The sequence below is a fragment of the Pelodiscus sinensis genome, chromosome 3 (genome assembly GCF_052426305.1).
Source record: "Pelodiscus sinensis isolate ZL-2025 chromosome 3, ASM5242630v1, whole genome shotgun sequence".
Taxonomy (NCBI): Eukaryota; Metazoa; Chordata; order Testudines; family Trionychidae; genus Pelodiscus; species Pelodiscus sinensis.
Window position 1 is genome coordinate 78134166 of NC_143054.1, and position 17872 is coordinate 78152037.

Here is a 17872-nt window from a genome sequence, read left to right on the forward strand (position 1 = left end):
AGTATTCTCCCTGTCCAAGAGGGTGGGAACATTCTATGCTCCAAATATCTTTCTTTTCACTGTTTTTCGACTGCTGTGAGGGTAAAACTGCCAGCCGTGGCATGCTGGCCATTTTGGTTGGGACAAGCACCTTTTCTAGTCCCCTCCCTCATCTGAGGGTGAGCAGTGCTACTCCTAAAAAGGCCTGCTCAGCAGCCTGGGATGTTGCCTAACTCCTCTGTTGTCCTGGGATCAGAGTCAAGTGACCAAAGTCCACAGGCTGCCTATGTGCAGATTTGGGACTCTGACTCCCAGTGGTCACCTCCACCTGTTGCTTTGCCCCTCCCCCATCGCTGCAGGACTTTTAAAGTAATTTTTGTAAACTGAAAGAGATGAGAATGTGCAAAGAACCTGTGTGGGAAAGTATTTAAAGTATAAAAGCCGTTGCACAGGGACAGTTCCACTCTCTTGGCCTAAGAAGCCTGGTTCCAGTGGTACAAAAAGTCGTAACAGCTAGAGACTTCCTAGGCTGCAGTGGATGGCCACGGCGTCTTCAGTGCCTTCTCATGTTCTTCGCTCTCCACAGAGAATTGCAGAACCGCCTTCCCGGTCATTGGATCTCACTGTTGATCTCATCCGCACAGTCCGCCAGAGCTGACTTCGCACGCTAGGGTAAGTAAGTCCCTATCTCACCGAAGGTGTCAGACCTATCAGCTACACTCACCTGGTTTAGCCCACCTGTTGAAGCAGTTTATCGGGGTGTGGCCACTGCGCATGCAACAGCTTCTTGGAGCCACAGGTGAGAGCTGAGTGCCAGGTGAGGACCAAAGGTGCACAAACTGCCCCCGAAGAGACACAACAAGTCCCCACACCAGAGGTGCTACTCCTCCCTGGGCACCCCAGACACCACTTCACTAAGTAACTTGTTAGATGCAAATTCTCACCCTGAACAGCTGCTCTTATTTCAGGTAAAAGCTTTAAATCAGAATCAAAATCTTTTACCCTGAGTTTTACTCGGGGTCTCCAGCCTTTCAGAGTTCTTCAAGTATTCCTGAGGGTTTCAAAGGCCAGCTGAAGACGAAGGGGTAATAGCTTCCCGTTGCTTAAATCAAGGGCGGGGAACTTTTTTGGGGTCAGGAACCACTGACCTACAGAAAAATCAGTTTGGGATCAGGGACTGTGGAGAGGTGTGTGTGGGTGATGGGGGGGGGCAGAGTGCCAGTGTGGGCTCCCCAATGCTGGGGGAGAACCTAAGCCTTGGGGGCCAGATCCAGGGAACCCAGGAGCCACATCCAGCTCCTGGGCCTTAGATTCCCCATCCCTCGCTTAAAGAGACTTTCCCCTAGGGTGGGAATCTTTTGTTTGGCATTCCCTCCTTCCCATGGAAAAATACCAGATTCAAAATGTTAGTACCAGGTGGTATTGTCACATGTCTTCCTAGAACCAATCACCATTTGGACTTACAGGACAAACAAGGCTTGTCATTGAGCTGATCACTGACTCTTTAAGCTTCTGGGGCACCATTAATGTCTCTCATTAGCACATTAAAACTATAAATACGTTCACACTTCCTAATTCAAACCTCACTTACAAGAATAGCTATACAGATCCATCAGACTGTAACATGAAAACGGATAACATGAGATATTTTATTTAAAGCATCTTTGGGTTATGCATATTCATATTCACAAGCCAACTGTCATTAAACATGGGTTGAAGGAACTGTCACACCCATCTTTAAAAAAGGGAAGAAGGAGAATCTGGGGAACTATAGATCAGTCAGCCTCACTACAGTCCCTGGAAAAATCATGGAGCAGGTCCTTAAGGAACCCATTTTGAAACACTTGGAGGAGAGGAAAGTGATCAGGAACAGTCAACATGGATTCACCAAGGGCAAGTCATGCTTGACCAAGTTAATTACCTTCTATGAGATAACCGATGAAAGTGATGGATGCACTATGCCTTGACTTTAGCAAAGCATTTGATACCATCACCTACAGTATTTTTGCCAACAAGTTAAAGACCTATGGCTTGGATGAATGGATTTTAACGGGGTTCCAAAAAGAGCTAGATAAGTTCATAGAGGTTAGATCCATCAATGGCTATTAGCCAGAATGGGTAGGAATGGTGTCCTTAGCCTCTGTTTGTCTGGAAATGGATGACAGGAAAGGGATCATGTGATGATTATTTGTGTTCCCACCCTCCTTCTGGGGCATCTGGTATTGGCCACTGTAACAGGATACTGGGCTAGATGGACCTTTGGTCTGACCCAGTATTGTTGTTCTTAGGTTCCCAAAAGGTGGACACAAAGCTGGCTAGATTGTTGGGCTCAATGAGTAGTGACCAAAGGTTCAATGTCTAATTGGCATCCAATATCAAATGGAGTGACCCAGGGGTCAGCCAGGTAAATTTTCTAGCTCTAAACATAGAGAAGTCTGCCATTCAGCCATTATAGGCACTAAAATAAACCAAGTCATTTTAAAAAAACAAACAAAAAACAACCCTTACAAAAAAACAGATGAAGAAAAGTGATTTTTTTCATTGCACATAGATGGGGGAACAATCTAACTTCCCTCACTGCAAACTAATTGTGTTAGTAGCATATATTTCTAAAATTAGTTATCATTAATTAGAGAAAAGAACATAATCTAAGTGGTAAACAATTAATCTGAAATAAATACTGAACACAAAAGTAAATAAGTAATTCAAACTAATTAACATTTGCTCATGGAATGTGTAGCTGTCATGACCAATAAGGAAATTCAAAACAACCTAATGTTTAATTTGATTGCTTTTCCCCTTCTACTGCATTAATCACCTGCTGTTAACATTAGCTAGATAAACCCTCAGGGCAACAACCAAAGCCAGAAGTACTGAGCAGGTTTTCTGCAGCATTTATGAATGGCTTGGCTGTTTCTAAATTGTAAAGACTGTCTCTTAAAATCACCCATTTCTTTGGAAAAAATAAGCTAAGTAAATGAGCAAGGTAAGATTGAAAATGAACAAAACTTGCAGCAAGAAGACTAGACATCTTAAGGATTAGCATCAGAATATGTGGAACTTTTCTATGAGCAGCTAAGAGACAAATATGGCTCAGCTTGACAAAGAGTGGTTAGCAATTGATGTGCTACAACAGGCTTGAAAACAGATATTACATAACTTCCTTGTATGGTAGCACCTGCAATATATGGACAAAGGCAGGCACAATCCCAAAGAGAGGCAGCTGCTGAAAAAGTGTAGGGAAAAGGGATACAACAAACAAGCAGATATCAAGGTGGCTATTGACCATTTCTTGAGACTACTGGATATAATTTAAAAAAGAAATTTAAAAACTATCCCCAATGGCCTCTCTACTTTGCCACTCTTTGTCTGCAGCTTTTGTAGGTGTCGTGGTACAAGTGGGAAGAGGGAATAGTGACTTTCTGAAACAATGCAGGAAGAACATTCCCTTTATAGAGACATAATCTTTGGACCATGGGGTTGGGGAACAACATGAAAAGAGGAAAGGATGGATAAGTAAGCAGGAATGGAACCAAAGAGCAGGCTGAGGATGCAGGTTTTCAGTGGAGAGGGTGAGTGTGAGGGTGCGGGGTCTGGGCATGAGGGGGTGGGAGACACTTATTTGCTTTTGTGCCCTGCGCCCAGCTTCGTGCCCCAGGTACAGCCTCCCACTGTTCCCATTGGCCAAATTCTAGCTAATGGAAGCAGTGGGGAAAGCCTCCAGGAAGTGCATCCCTACACTTCTATTCTCCCAGCTGGGGAGGGGTAAGGGAAGTGGCAGCCTGCGCAGCCACTTGTGGCTCCACTTCTTCCCTGCGAGTTGGATCTGGCGGGGAGGTTTGGGGCTTTCTCCCACCATGCAAGAAGCCGGCACTGACACTCCAATCTTGTGGGCAGACACGACGCTGGAGTGCCAGCATGGGCTCCCTGCTGCGTGGGGAGCAAGGGAGGGGGACTGAGCTTGAACTGCAAAAGAGCCATATCTGGCTCCCTACTGAGCCATATTTGGCGTGGGAGGCTTGGGTACCGACTCCTGTCCTAGAGCATATCCTTTTAAAAAGTGTCTTCTCTTGATTTAAAAATCGTCAATGATGAAAAACCTACTAATGGTTAATTACGTTCATTGTTAAAAATGTACACCTTTTTCCGAGTCTAAATCAGTCTAGTTTCAACTGGTAGTCATTGGTTCATCTTATACTTTCCTCTGCTAACCTGAAGAGTCTATTATTAAATATCTGCAGAGCCGTCCTGTCCATAGAATGGTTTGGGACAGCTGCTCAGGCCCCACCCCTTGGGGGCCACCCCATATGGCTGGAAGGTCAATACAAAATGGGCACTTTAGGGCCTTTGGCTCTGCCAATTTAATGGCGAGCCCCAGAAAGATTGCTGGGAAACAACCCCTAGAAAAGGGCAACCTTGAGTTACAGAAGAAAATGGAACCATAATGATTTGTAACTTCAGATTTCACCATACTGGTACTCAAGGCACTGATATGCCACTGTTTCTTTGTGTAACACTTCTGACACGTGGTGTCAGCATGCTACAGAGGTCAGGCTCATAGCTAAGGGCTCTTGTTAGAATTACAAAATAAAAGTGGTGCAAGCCCCCACTCTGAAATCTTGGAAAATGAAATACCTCCCCAGCATACCTCTATGCAATACTTCCCCACTGACAAGCACTGAGCCTGTATATAACAATTACAACAAAAAAGCTTCTGTTAAAGGGAAAGGAAATACAGCATTGATTTAGGAAAATACTGCAACCATGATTGAAAAATATTCAAAGAATAGGTAAAACCCCCACTCCACAATATCTGGAGCAGTTGTTCTTTGCCTCAGTTTCCCACCTTGTGGTGTGAAAGTCCAATTACTTTCCTTTAATTTGCCACTCCTCCTTTTCCTCTGCTACATCCCACTCATGCTCTGTTATCTGAGGTTAGCGAGCTGCAAACGGTAGGGAGAAAAGGAGTAGCTGCCTTGGGGCTTGGTGATTTAAAAGGCCCTGGGGCTCCCTGCTGCTGCTAATAGAGCCCTGAGCCCTTTAAATCACTGCCAGGGCCTTGGGCAGCAGGGGCTGAGTAGTGCTGGAGGGCTGGCTGGGGGAAGTTAGCTCACAGACCCACCCCTTCCATAGAAGCCTCTGACCCTTCCAGAGGACTGGAGTCAGCTCACTACCTGCCCCTTGCCAGGAGGCCTGGCTATTCTAAGGGCAGCCCTGCCCCTGATTTAAGCAGTAGTGCAGACCAGCCCTGAGAGAACATAGCTATTTTGACCGAGAGGCCCTCCTATCATATGGTGCTGTCTACACCAGTGGTTAGGTCAACAACTATATTGCTCAGGGCTATGGCTCTTTCGCACCCATCATTAACACAGTTGTATGGACATACCTTTGCACCACAGACCAATGCCAGCCTCCTTCTGTGGCGCAAGGAAGACCCTGGTACATGTCTACCTTGAGAGTACCAGGTTGCAGTGTTTTGTTTGGCTCCTCCAGAACTTCTTACAGCTGCACTTTGCTCCTCACCTATTTATGTGCATCTCATACATGGTTCCACAAAGTCGTGGGACCTCCTTGTTTACCTCATTGTCAACAGCAGGAAGCGGACCTTGGCTGAGGGTGGGGCCTCTGTGCAGCCTGTTTTCTTTCCTTTACCCATTCATACATCTGGACATAGTTCCTCTAGGTGGCGTCACCATCAATGCTTTTGAGGAGCAGTGGGAGCTGTTTGGGGCTCTCTGCTCTGCCTCCTCCTCCTGGTTTCCTTGTTTTGACCCTTTGACCATCCTGACTGCCCGAGTTTTCTTTTATTTGTCCCAAGTATTCATTTGGTTTCCTGGTCTTAGTGGATCCTCTCCCCCCTAGGCCGGTGGAGGGTCCTTTAGCCCTTGGTGGGCATAGGGATTCAAACTGGACCACAGACATTAGTGAGTTCAACTCTAGTGATTTTGCTGAGCCAAGGGACTGCTCTGTGACCGTTGCCCTTGCTGTGTCGGCTTCCACAGCACATCCCAGGCTCAGCCCTTACACTCGTTTGTGATTTCTGCACGAATGACCCCTGAGAAGACGCAAAGCCTCTCCGGGAGGCTACTCAGCCCTGTCTTGTACACGCAGAAGGGATGAAAGGCGCGCAAGGCGTAACAACCGCAGCAGCCCCTGTCCGCTCCCTCCCCCCCCACAGGCTGCCGGAGCCTGCTAGTGCCCAGCCTGCGGCAGGGGACGGACGGGCGCGCTCTCCCGCGCAAAGTCCGGGCCCTTTAAGGTGCATCCAGCCGGGCAGGCCCATAAACCCATCGCCAAAGGCTCGTCTGCGTCCCAGGCCGAGAGTTGCGGGGCTCCAGGGGGGCACCCGCCTACCCCCCACCGCTGGGAGCCGGGCCCCTCCCAGCTCCGCAGCGCCAGCCCGCAGCAGCGCGGCCCCCCCCGGCCGGCGGCTCCGCCCCACTCCCCGCGCGCAGCTCCTCGGCGGCGGCAGCAGCACTGGCAAGGGGCCGGCGGACACAGGTAACAGCGGCCTCGCCCGGGCCGGGCCTCTCGCTGCCGGGCAGCGCGGCCCCCGCGGAGCTTTCCTCGGCGGCTGCCGCGGGGCTTGCGGCGGGCCCATGAGGCCGGGGCCGCGGAGCTCGGCCTTGCCCAGGCGCACCCGGGAGCTGCCCGCTGCGGCTGCAGGGAGCGTGCGCGGCCCGACCCCTCTCGGCTGCCCCGCTGCGCGGCCTGCTCCTGCGGCGGGAAGAGCGGGACGTGGGGGACCTCCCAGGCCTGCGCGCTCCTGGCCGGGGCGGCCCAAGGGCTGGGCGCAGCGGCGGGAGGGTCAGGAGGGACGCTCAGCCAGACGTCGGGATCCAAACTGCAGCCCGGGACAGGGGGTCTCGTCCAGGAGGCAGCTAGTGGGAACCAGCTACTGGGGGGTTGGACTCAGCCCCTGAAGCGTGACAGGGCGAGTCTTGCCTTAGACAGGATTTTCCCCAGGAAAAAGCAGCTTCAAAAGGAATCTCCCCTCCATCTCCAGCCCCCTTCGCCGTTGCAGTGTCTGAGCCGGGTCAGGAGTGTGCTCCCGCCGACTGTCTGTCACACAGTTTAACTAGATTATACATTTCTTAAGGCAGGGAACTTGTCATTACGTTCTCTCTTGCTCTCCACACTTCGTCCCGCGTGGCCTTGCTCCTGACAGGGATTTTAGGGTGGTCTCACAACACGGTACATACCGATTACAATCCATTTTCACGTCTCAGTACAACAACTTTGCATATATTTTGGGACTTACCCTCCCCTCTTCCCATTGTGGAAGAGCTTATGGAAAGTATACAGGGCCAGGTTAAGGAAGGGGCTTCCTGGGCAGCAACCCAGAGTCTGGGCCAAGGGGGCCCTGCAAAAAGATCTCCAGGATGCCAGATCTTTTTACAAGCTCCCTCCCCACATGCACTGGGCTAGAGCCCTATGGCTGTGAGCACTAGGGTAAGCTCTGGCCAGGTGCTCCTGTCTCCTGCAGGTTGTGCCTCCACTAAACAGGAGCTGCCCCAGGTAGCTGCTCTGCTCCCCAGTCCATGGCTCTGAGCCCCCTTATTGCACTCTCAGTCCCTAACACCCCCTAGAATGCATGTCTCAATCCTCAGCTGAGTCAGCTCCAGTTAACACCCTGCACCCCCAGGCTGACTTCCTGTCTTGAGCCCCCTCTTATCGCCTTGTCCTCAGCCTTGAACTCCCTCCTGCATCCTAAATGCCTTCAGTCTCACCCCCAGAGCCCATACTCCTTCCCACACCTGACCTCCTGCCTCAATTTGCAGCCCACTGCCACACACACAACCCCTCATTTTTGGCCCCACAACGTGTAATAGCTCCAAGCTCCTGGAAGACTTTGCAAATGTATGGTGTGACAACGTGTATATTTGACAAAAGTGCAGTTAAAAAAATTTGAGGAAGCCCTTATATTCAGTCTCTTCAACATAAATCAGGGCTAGAGAATCTTTTATGGGTCAGGGCCTGCTGACCCATAGCAAAATCAGTCGGTGGAGCCACACACAAGCGAGACTCAAAAAACCCAAGACAAAAATCCATGGTGGGGGTGGAAGTTGTCCTGGGCTTACCCCCATGGCTTGAATTAACACTTCTCGGGGCCTGGGCCTCTGAGGTGAGGCTAAAAATAAGGGGTTCAGTGTGCAGAAGGTAGCTTCAATGGCGTGGGATAGGGTAGGAATGGGGGGTTACGGGAGGGGAGCAAGCTGGGATGGGGAGGTTGGGGTGTGTGGGGGTCTTGGTTGGTGGTAAGGGGCAGGAGAGTTCTGGGCAGGAGATGGGGGTGCTTACCTGACACAGCTCCAGGAAGGTGGGGAGAAGGTGAGGGTCACATGGCCCTGTGCTTGCAGGCACTGCTCCCACTGGCAATGGTTCCTGACCAATGGCCTATAAGCGAGTGCAAAGACAGAGCTTCCCTGCGTTGCTGTTCCCAGAACTGTTTCTTCCCCACTGCCAAACAGAGCCTGTGGTCTGGATGCAGTCCACAGCTTGCCTTGATCCGGCCTGCAAGGCTAGGGGCTCCATCCCACCCTGCAGTGGGGTGAGCCAGTCCCCCTTCCCCATCCCTGACATGAATGGTCCTAGTGGGCAGGGCTTCATAAGGTTCCATTAAAATATTAGATGGTCTTAAACATGTTAGTGATTTTTTTTTTTTTTTTTTTTTTTAGTACTTCATAACTATTGTAGAAAGTTGTTTCGAAGTCATGGAGCACCTCATAGAATGGGGTCCTGGATCATGATTAGGGCATTTAGGTGCTATTAATACTACTAATATGCCCTAAATGATTAGTCTTAATGAAGACTGTGGCCGTGTCAAATTTCTCACTTCAGCTGTTGTAGTAGTAAGGTGTCTGCATGTTAAAGCACAAACTAATAAAGATGAGTGGATTATTTTACCCTTCACTCACTGACTACCCTGAAACAGGAAAAAAATTGTTAAAATGTAAAAAGTTCATTTTTGGATAGAAAACAAAACATGGAAACGTTAAGATTCATTCAAATATTTGGAAATGTAGGGTTATAGTATAAACTGTTTTTTATCCTTGCCAAAGATCATAATCCATTTTCCCATAGCTTGTTAAAAGGTAACTACTATTTTTCCCCGTTTGGAAACTATATTCTTGGAATGATTTTCTGGGAAACTCTTGCAAAAGGGATCATTGTTGTTAGTGACTACTCTTTTGGTGGAAGAGGGATAAATACTTTGCAGCAGAAAAAGAGTGTTTGTCTTGAAAATTATTCAGTGATATTAAGGTCTGATTAAGGAGAAACAGCGTTTTCCATCAACTGACTCTGCGGTCTAAGCACAAGGAGAATTCAGGAAGTCCTGACTTCTTTTCCCCCTGTTTTAATTCTCTCTTTGGAATTGGGTGAAACACTTCTGACATTAACTATTTCTAATAAATGTAGTCACTGGCATCCCACTGCTCTTGTTCCATAGCATGGATGGGAAGTTAGCTATGACCTTAGAAATATTGTGTGAGTTATAGAAGGAAGAAACCATAAGAAAGTTAGTAGTTTCACGAGTTGTATAAAAAAGTTACATATTAGAGTGTTCCCCTGGAATTTCCATTGCTAATTTTTCGTGTAACATGTTGCCTTTTTCAAATGGAGAACTAAATATGAGAAATGCAGATTATGAATTGTCAACTTACTTACTCTGCTGTATGAGAACAAAGAATGTTTAGCAGAAAGAGACAATAAATCTTTCTGGTTGCAAAGGGACTATGTCATTATTACAAAAGAAGAGAAAGCGATGCTTTTTTTTGGTCGTCATTACTATAAATATGTTTGCTGAGTAAATTGTTCAATATTGAAAAAAATGTGAAGAGTACCCCAAAAAAATTGAATCTGTCTCTTTTTTATTTCAGGGTATGCTATGACTGGTTTCAGATTGCCTGTCACTGCCTTTAAAAAACTAAATGTTTGTCTTGGAGCCTGGGAGAAATTCCCCTCTTATAAACTGTGCTTGTCCTGGAGGAGATGTGTATACTCTAGCCACCAATCCAATATAATAAACTACAGAAAACACTTCGGCATTTTTCCTGTGAAATATGATGTATTTTTAAGACCACATTCACAATGTATTTCAGTGCTTTGTGTACGACTTAAAAGTGACAAAAGGTCTAGAAAGAAAAAACAAACCCTTCAAGAAGAAGAGGAGGAGGACGAGGATGAAGAAGATGAAGAGAGAAGTAATTCAGAAGATGATGAATTTGAAAATGATCCCAGTATAGTAAAAGATTACAAGGATCTTGACAAAGTAGTCCAGTCTTTTCGTTATGATGTAATAATGAAAGCTGGTCTTGATATTGCAAGAAAGTAAGTATGTGAGATTTATATTGTTTAAATCTCTTTATCTTTTGGAATCTGGCTTTTACAGAATTCTACTACTTAACACTGTCTGTGACACTAATACTACTTAAAGAGACCATGATAATTTTAATATATGCTTTTAACTGCTGATTTAAAAAGAAAGAGTTCAAGTATGTCTCTAAAGAATGGAAACGTAATTGGAAGAATTTTAAAAAATACACTAGAACAGTCTTACCCACTTTTATAGTAAATATAAACCTGGTATACCTATGTCCACGAGACATACATAAATCTTATTAACAGGTCCCTTACAATGTATAACCTGTTCCAGAGGATTTAGGAAGCCTGTTAGTTACAATACATTGGCTATCCTCCTCAAGTCATACAAAAGCCAACATTTCTAAAATGATTGATGGCATATGTAAAGGGTATTGTATATTATAATAATTCTTAAATTGCCTTTGTACCTGTGGCACAGAACAGATACAAATTATTTGTTCATTCAGCATATCCTTGATTTCCATCTTTAAGTCAGTGTTTAAATAACCTTCACATAAATTCTTCTGGACTACACTTTGCCTGTTAACTGTGGGTTTTGCTTGTCTGTAAGGAAACAACTGCTCTGGTTTACTATGCACTGTAAATTCAACCCTATAATGCAGATTCTTTATTTTAGCAAAGTGGAAGATGCATTCTATAATGGTGAACTCAGGCTGAATGGAGAAAAACTGTGGAAGAAAAGCAGAACTGTAAGTTTTCTTTAAAAAAAAAAAAAACCCTCTCTAAAATAATATAGTACAAGATCCTAACTATGGCTCATATTTTCTCTTCCCTGCTAGTCTGAAATCACTCATGCAGGTATTATAGGAGTCTATAAAACAATGAGTTATCCTGCATATAATGAGCTGTTGTACCTGGGGTTATAATGTAATGCTGTGTAAATAATGGATACTTTTATGTAAGAAGACAAAATATCCAGGTTTCAGGAATTTTCTAAGTGTATCTAGTTTAACTGGAGAATGGATGAATCAAAACAAATTATTGTATGTCTACTCCATCTTGACCAGGGTAGAAGTAGTAGTTCTGTAAACTGAGTAGTACAGTTTATTCTTTTTCCCCTTCTTGAAAGGAATTTTTTGCCTTTAGATGTAATCATTTCCTCAGAAAACTTTGCAGAGATGTGGGGGGAAGAGAGCAATTGTAGCTGCATTAAATAGACTTATTGATTCTTAATAAACCCCCACAAATATTTACTTTTAATGAAGTCACCCACTATTAAAGCCACAAGGATTATTGTAGCTAGTTGGAGAAAAATATTATTTAAAAAAATATAGTTAGATGAAAGTGAGTAGATGATCCATACATTTATCATTACTTCCTACTCCCACTTCATCCCTTCTTAAGAGTTTCACTGACATTTTTTCCCTGTATTAAATAACTCCTATCTGCTTTCTTATCAGGAAATACTAGTCATCAGTTGAAGGATTTTTTTTGTTCAAATTCTCTTTCAGGATATCATTCTTGATAAGCCCCAACCTCTGAATGTTCTTATTTGTAGCAGTTGTACTCTATTTTTAAGTCTGTAAAAATCTACTTCTGCCTCACTACCTGTAGTGAAATTTGGGGTTGAGGGGGTTGTTGTTCCCTTTCCTTAGCCTTTATCTACTTGTCTTTCTGTCCTTACACTATAAGCTGTTTGGTAAAGGGACTAGTCCATTTTGAATGTCTGGAAAGTATCCATCACATAGTGCTGAGATAGTGTTACAAAGATGGCACCTTTATGGCAAACCATTGTATACTCCCATAGACTGTCTTGCTTTTTGACACTTTTGCTCCTAGAAGCCTGTGGTGTTGGTTAGACATGATAGAAGTGGAGAAGCAACAGCAGTCATTGACTGGTAGAAGGAAAGAAGATGCTAGTAATTTGTAGTCATGGGACTCTTATGCAACACTCACACTAGCTTATGTATTTTGTGAGAGGAGGTTGGAGTTAGCACAGAAGATTGGAGGAGGATGTAGCTTTGGAAGGTACTGAATGTACAGGCAGTCCCCGACTTACGCGGATCCGACTTATGTCGGATCCGCACTTACGAACGGGGCTTTCTCGCCCCGGAGGTCGAGGTGGCGGATTGCTGCCTGCGAGCTCCGGGGCGAGAAAGCCCCGTTCGTAAGCTGCTCCCGGTGCCTGTGGTCTGCTGGGGACCGTCTCCAGCAGACCAGGGGCACCGGGACTGAAGCCGCAGCAGCGGCGGTTCCTGCGTTTCTGAGGCTTTGCTCTGGTAAAGCCTCAGAAGCACGGGAACCCGCCGCTGCTGCGGCTTCAGTCCCGGTGCCCCTGGTCTGCTGGAGACGGTCCTCAGCAGACCAGGGGCACCGGGACTGAAGCCGCAGCCGCGGCGGGGTCCCGCGCCTCTGAGACTTTGCCAGAGTAAAGCCTCAGAGGCGCGGCACCCCGCTGCGGCTCTGCTCCCCGTGTCCCTGGTCTGCTGGGGGGGGGGAGGGGCGCAGCTAGTGTGCTCCCTCCCCCCCCCCCCGCCAGCAGACCAGGCTTTTGTTGTGGACCCTGGGGCAGAGCAGCTGGGGCGCTGCCGATTGGTCCTGCAGCGCCGCTCTGGGCACTACTGGACCAACCCGGCAGCACCCCAGCAGCTCTGCCCCAGGTCCTGATTCAGCCGCTGCTGGTCAGTTTCAGCAGTGGCTGAATCAGGACGCCTGGGGCAGAGCAGCTGGGGTGCTGCTGGGTTGGTCCAGTAGCGCCAAGGAGCGAGGAGCAGTGCTACTGGAGCAACCCAGCAGTACCCCAGCTGCTCTGCCCCAGGCGTCCCCAAGTCATCCGCTGCTGAAACTGACCAGCGCTGACTACAGGAAGCCCGAGGCAGAGTTGCTCTGCCCCAGGCTTCCTGGAATCAGCTGCTGATCAGTTTCAGCAGCAGCTGACTTGGGGGCGCTTGGGGTTCTTAAGTAGAATCTGTATGTAAGTCAGAACTGGCGGTCAGTTTCAGCAGCGGCTGAATCTGGACGCCAGTTCCGACTTACATACAGATTCAACTTAGGGACTGTAGGTTTGTTCTTATCTTGTACGTAACCCGGGGACTGCCTGTAGTGGATTTTGAAAGAGGGGCTGTGGGTAGAGAGGAAAGTTGCATAATAAATGGAAGCACAAGGGATTGAAGATAAGTGAAGAATGAGGATATAAAGACAGCTAGGAGACTTATAGAATTGGGGATTGCAAGGGCCTATATGAGAGTAGTGGGACAAGAGATGGAATTAGGGACTGAATTTTGTATAATTTTGAAGCCAGTAATAAGAAGTTGGGCTGTGATGCAGAAAGGATTGAGAGCATGGTGGGAAGGGCTATATGATTGGAGCAAAAGATTATTTTGATGGCATTACTTTGGATTGGTTGGAAGGCTGAAGGTGAAAGAATTTGGAATGGTCTAGGTGGAAGTTTGCCACCGTTATGTCTGAGAGGAGAGATGAAGAGCATGTAGTTAGAGGTAAAATCATCAGAATATCAACAGTTAGCTGACACAAAATGATGGTATTTTCTATCATGATGGAGAACAGAGATGACTTAGAGTAAGGCCTGCAGCTAAATCAAACTAATATTACTAGTCAGATAATATGTGGATGACTAAAGATGTCACATTTCTTTTAGTATGACAGCTGGCAGTAAGAAAAACACAACTAACTATTAGGAACTGTTAATTTAGACCTGACCTCAAACTTTATAAAATCATAGAATACTAGAACTGGAAGGGACCTCAAGGTCATCAGGTACAGTCCTGTGCCCTCACAACAGGACCAAGCACCATTTAGTTCGTCCATGACAGTTGTCTGTCTAACCTGCTTTTAAATATCTCCAATGATGGAGATTCCATAACCTCCATAGGCAATTTACTTAGTGCTTAGCCATTCTGACAGTTAGGAATTTTTGCCTAATGTCCAACCTAAACCTACCTTGCTGCAATTTAAGCCCATCAGAGGTAAAGCAGAATAATTTTTCTCACTCCTCCTTGTAACACCCTTTTAGGTACTTGAAGCTGATATTATATCCTCTCTCAATCTTCTCTTTCCTAAACTAAACAAACCCAGTTCTTTCAGTATTCCCTCATAGGTCATGTTTTCTAGACCTTTAATTGTTTTTGTTGCTCTTCTCTGGATCTTATACAAGTACTCTGCATCTTTCCAGAAATGGTGTCCAGAACTGGACACAATATTGCAGATGAGGCCTAATCAGGACAGAGTAGAGTTGAAGGATTGTTTCTTGTGTCTTGCTTTCAACAGTCCTGTTGGTACATTCCAGAAAGGTATTTGCCTTTATTGCGCAAAAAAAAAAAAAAAAAAAGTCACACTATTAGCTCATATTTTGCTTTTGGTCCACTATAACCCCTAGATCACTTTCTGTCCTACTCCTTCCTAGGGATGTAAAAGTGTAGTCGATTAACCAATAATCAAAAGCTTATAGGTTAATGCTATAGACTACATGCATTTATCTCCCCCCACTTGCCAGTAAATTTTTTTAGCAGGCTGGCTAGCAACCTGGCTCAGGTCCTGGCTTGCGACGGGTCTGGGACCTACTCCTGCTGCAGTTCTGCATTTAAAGTGTATTAGGAGCTGGGCGGGCACAGACCAGCTTAGTTCCTGCCCTGTGCCGCTGCAGCAGCACAGGGCGACAGGCAGCTGATCCAAAAGGATAGCTGGCTTTTAAACTGGCTCCCTTCACGGATCAGCTGCTACTTGGTACCTCACGCTGCTGTTTCTTATACAGAGGCTGCAGGGCAGAGTGGCAAGGGTTTCCTTGGGAGTGAAGCTCAAGCACACTGGCTGCTGGCCTCGGCCCCTGGGGACTATAGAATAGTCGACTAACTGATAAGAATTCACAAGGTTACTCAGCTATTCAATTAACCGATATTTAACATCCCTACTCCTTCCTAGAGGGTCACTGCCCATTCTGTATGTATGAAACTGATTGCTCCTCCCTAAGTGGAGTACTTTGCCTTTGTTCTTATTGAGCTTCATCCTGTTTACCTCAGACCACTTCTCCAGTTTATCCAGATCTTTTTAAATTATGACCATGTCCCCCAAAGCACTCAGAACCCCTCCTAGCTTGGTATCTTCTGCAAATTTATGGCATTCTTTCCATGCCATTATCTAAATCACTGTTGAAGATACTGAACAGAACCAGTCCCAAAACTGATCCCTGCAGAACCCAACTTGTTATGCCTTTCCAGCATGACTGTGAACCATTAATAATGACTTTCTGAGAACAATTATCCCACCAGTTATGCACCCACCTTATAGTAGCCCCATCTATGTTGTATTTCTTTAGTTTAATAATAAGGTCATGTGAGACTCTATATGAAATGCTTTACTAAAGTCTAGGTATCTACCGCTTGCCCCTTATTCACAGGGCTTGTTATCCTATCAAAGAAAGCTATCAGGTTGGTTTGACGTGTTTTGTTCTTTAGCTGGCTGTTACCTATCACCTTATTGTCTTCCAGATGTTCACAGATGGATTCCTTAATTATTTGCTACATTATCTTTCCTAGTCCAGAAGTTAAGCTGACTGGTCTGTAGTTTCCTGGGTTTTATTTCCCTTTTTCTAGATAGACACTATATTTGTCCTTTTCCTGTTGTCTGGAATCTTTTCCGTCTTCCATGATTTTTCATAAATGACAGCTAGTGGCTCAGATACCACCTCAGTCCAGCTCCTGGAGTATTCTAAGATGCATTTCATCAGGCCCTGATGACTTGAAGACATCTAAATAATTTCTAAATAATTTTTAACTTTGTTCTTTCCCTACTTTAACTTTGAATGTACCCAATTTTCACTGGCATTCACTGTTAGGCGTCCAATTGCCACCAACCTTCTTGGTGAAAACCAACAAAGAAGTTGTTGAGCATCTCTGCCATTTCCTGTAGTTGCTTTTATCTCTTCATTGAGCAGTGAGCCTACTCTGTCCTTGGGTCTTCCTCGTATTTTTAATATATTTTTAGAATTTTGTTTTGTTACTCTTTAAGTCTCTAGCTAGATTGAGCTCATTTTATGCCTTCATCTTTTTAATTTTGCCCCTACATACTGTGTTGTTTGTTTATATTCTTCCTTGATTTCACATTTTATAGAACTCCTTTTTTGATTTTTAGATCATTTAAGATCTCCTGGTAAAGCGAGGGTGGTCTCTTGCCAGACTTCCTATCTTTTCTACATAGTGAAATGGTGTGCTCTTGTGCCCTTAATAATGTCCCTTTGTAAATCTGAACTGTCTTCAGTTGTTTTTCCTCTTAGTCTTGTTTCATCTGGGACCTTGCCTACCAGGAGATCCACCTCTCTTCTGGGAACTCTAAAAGGAGCAAAATGTATTGTAACTACATATGCATTAAATCACTCACATTTTATAATAAGTAGGAAATACTTGCCTATGGGTTTTCCTTTGATATGTTTTATGTCATTGTCTCTCATTTGTTTAAACTATTTATTCACTGTCTGAAATAACCTCTGGAAATTATCATTCAATTGCATTTACAATACATAAACATTAAACAGAAAAAATTAGCATGTTACGTTGGATGGTTTTCCACAGAGAGCATTACATGGAAATCAGAGCAGTGCCACGGGTGAAGAGGTTCACAGGGAGTTACTCGTCACTCACTTGAGCTATGCCTAGACTACAGAGTTTTTTTTCAAAGTGTCCTTTTTTCAAAAAAACTTCACCTGCGTTTAGACTGCCGCCACATTCTTTTGAAATTAAATCGAAAGAATGCAGCAGTTTTTTTGACAGCGGTAAACCTCATTTTATGAGGAAGAACGCCTCTTTTGAAAAGAGCTCTTTCGAAAAAAGACGTTCTTGACTGCAAACCGGGCTTTTTCAAAAGAGAGCATCCAGATTGCCTGGGCGTTCTCTTTCAAAAAAGCCGATTGCTTTTTCAAAAAGTTGTGGCTGTCTAGATGATCTCTTTTGAAAGAAGCTTTTTTAAAGCTTCTTTCGAAAAAGCTTCTTTCGAAAGAAGCGTGTAATCTAGACATACCCTTGCAGACCTGCATTAGAGGAGCATGGCTGCTGTACTGTAGACATGGCTTATGCAGCAAGTCTAACAACTTCCCTATAAGAAAATGAGAATAACCGGTGAGGAACGATCAAGAGGACAGTTAAAGTAGTCCGTAAACTTAAGAGTTTTATCTTCAAAATAACATTAATGATCTCTCTCTATTTTCAGGTGAAAGTTGGTGACACACTGGATCTCATAGTAGGGGAGGATAAAGAAACAGAAACTGCTGTAGTTATGCGAGTTGTCTTTAAAAAAGCCTCAGAAAAGACTGAAAGTGAAAAGTATAAAGTGGTCTTGCGGCGCTGGAAAAACTTAAAAGTGCCCAAACAGGATGTATTTAAGTGACAAGATTTGTGTATGGTAGCATGAGTCTTCTTGTGGAAAACCCTTTAATTGGTTGCTAAATCTCAATTTTGGTTAAAATTCTTGCACCCTTTTTAAGGGTTTGTGATAGAATGTTACCTCCTTATCATATGCACCACTTCATATCTTGTGATAAATCTGTCCATTTACTCTG

The 17872-nt window shown here is 45.1% G+C and overlaps 1 protein-coding gene across 2 annotated transcripts; it reads left to right on the plus strand.

Annotated features, from left to right (window-relative positions):
* Positions 1 to 6128: 6128 nt before the first annotated feature.
* On the plus strand, positions 6129 to 17872 carry MTRES1 (mitochondrial transcription rescue factor 1). Of its 2 annotated transcripts, XM_075923961.2 has the most exons (4): positions 6129 to 6480; positions 9861 to 10311; positions 10982 to 11054; positions 17524 to 17872. In XM_075923961.2, exons 2-4 carry the CDS (start codon positions 9869 to 9871, stop codon positions 17698 to 17700), a joined length of 693 nt encoding a protein of 230 aa, XP_075780076.2. In that variant the 5' UTR covers positions 6129 to 6480; positions 9861 to 9868; the 3' UTR covers positions 17701 to 17872. The 2 variants fall into 2 exon arrangements, with proteins under 2 accessions (XP_075780076.2, XP_089633330.1); XM_089777204.1 differs by lacking the exon at positions 6129 to 6480.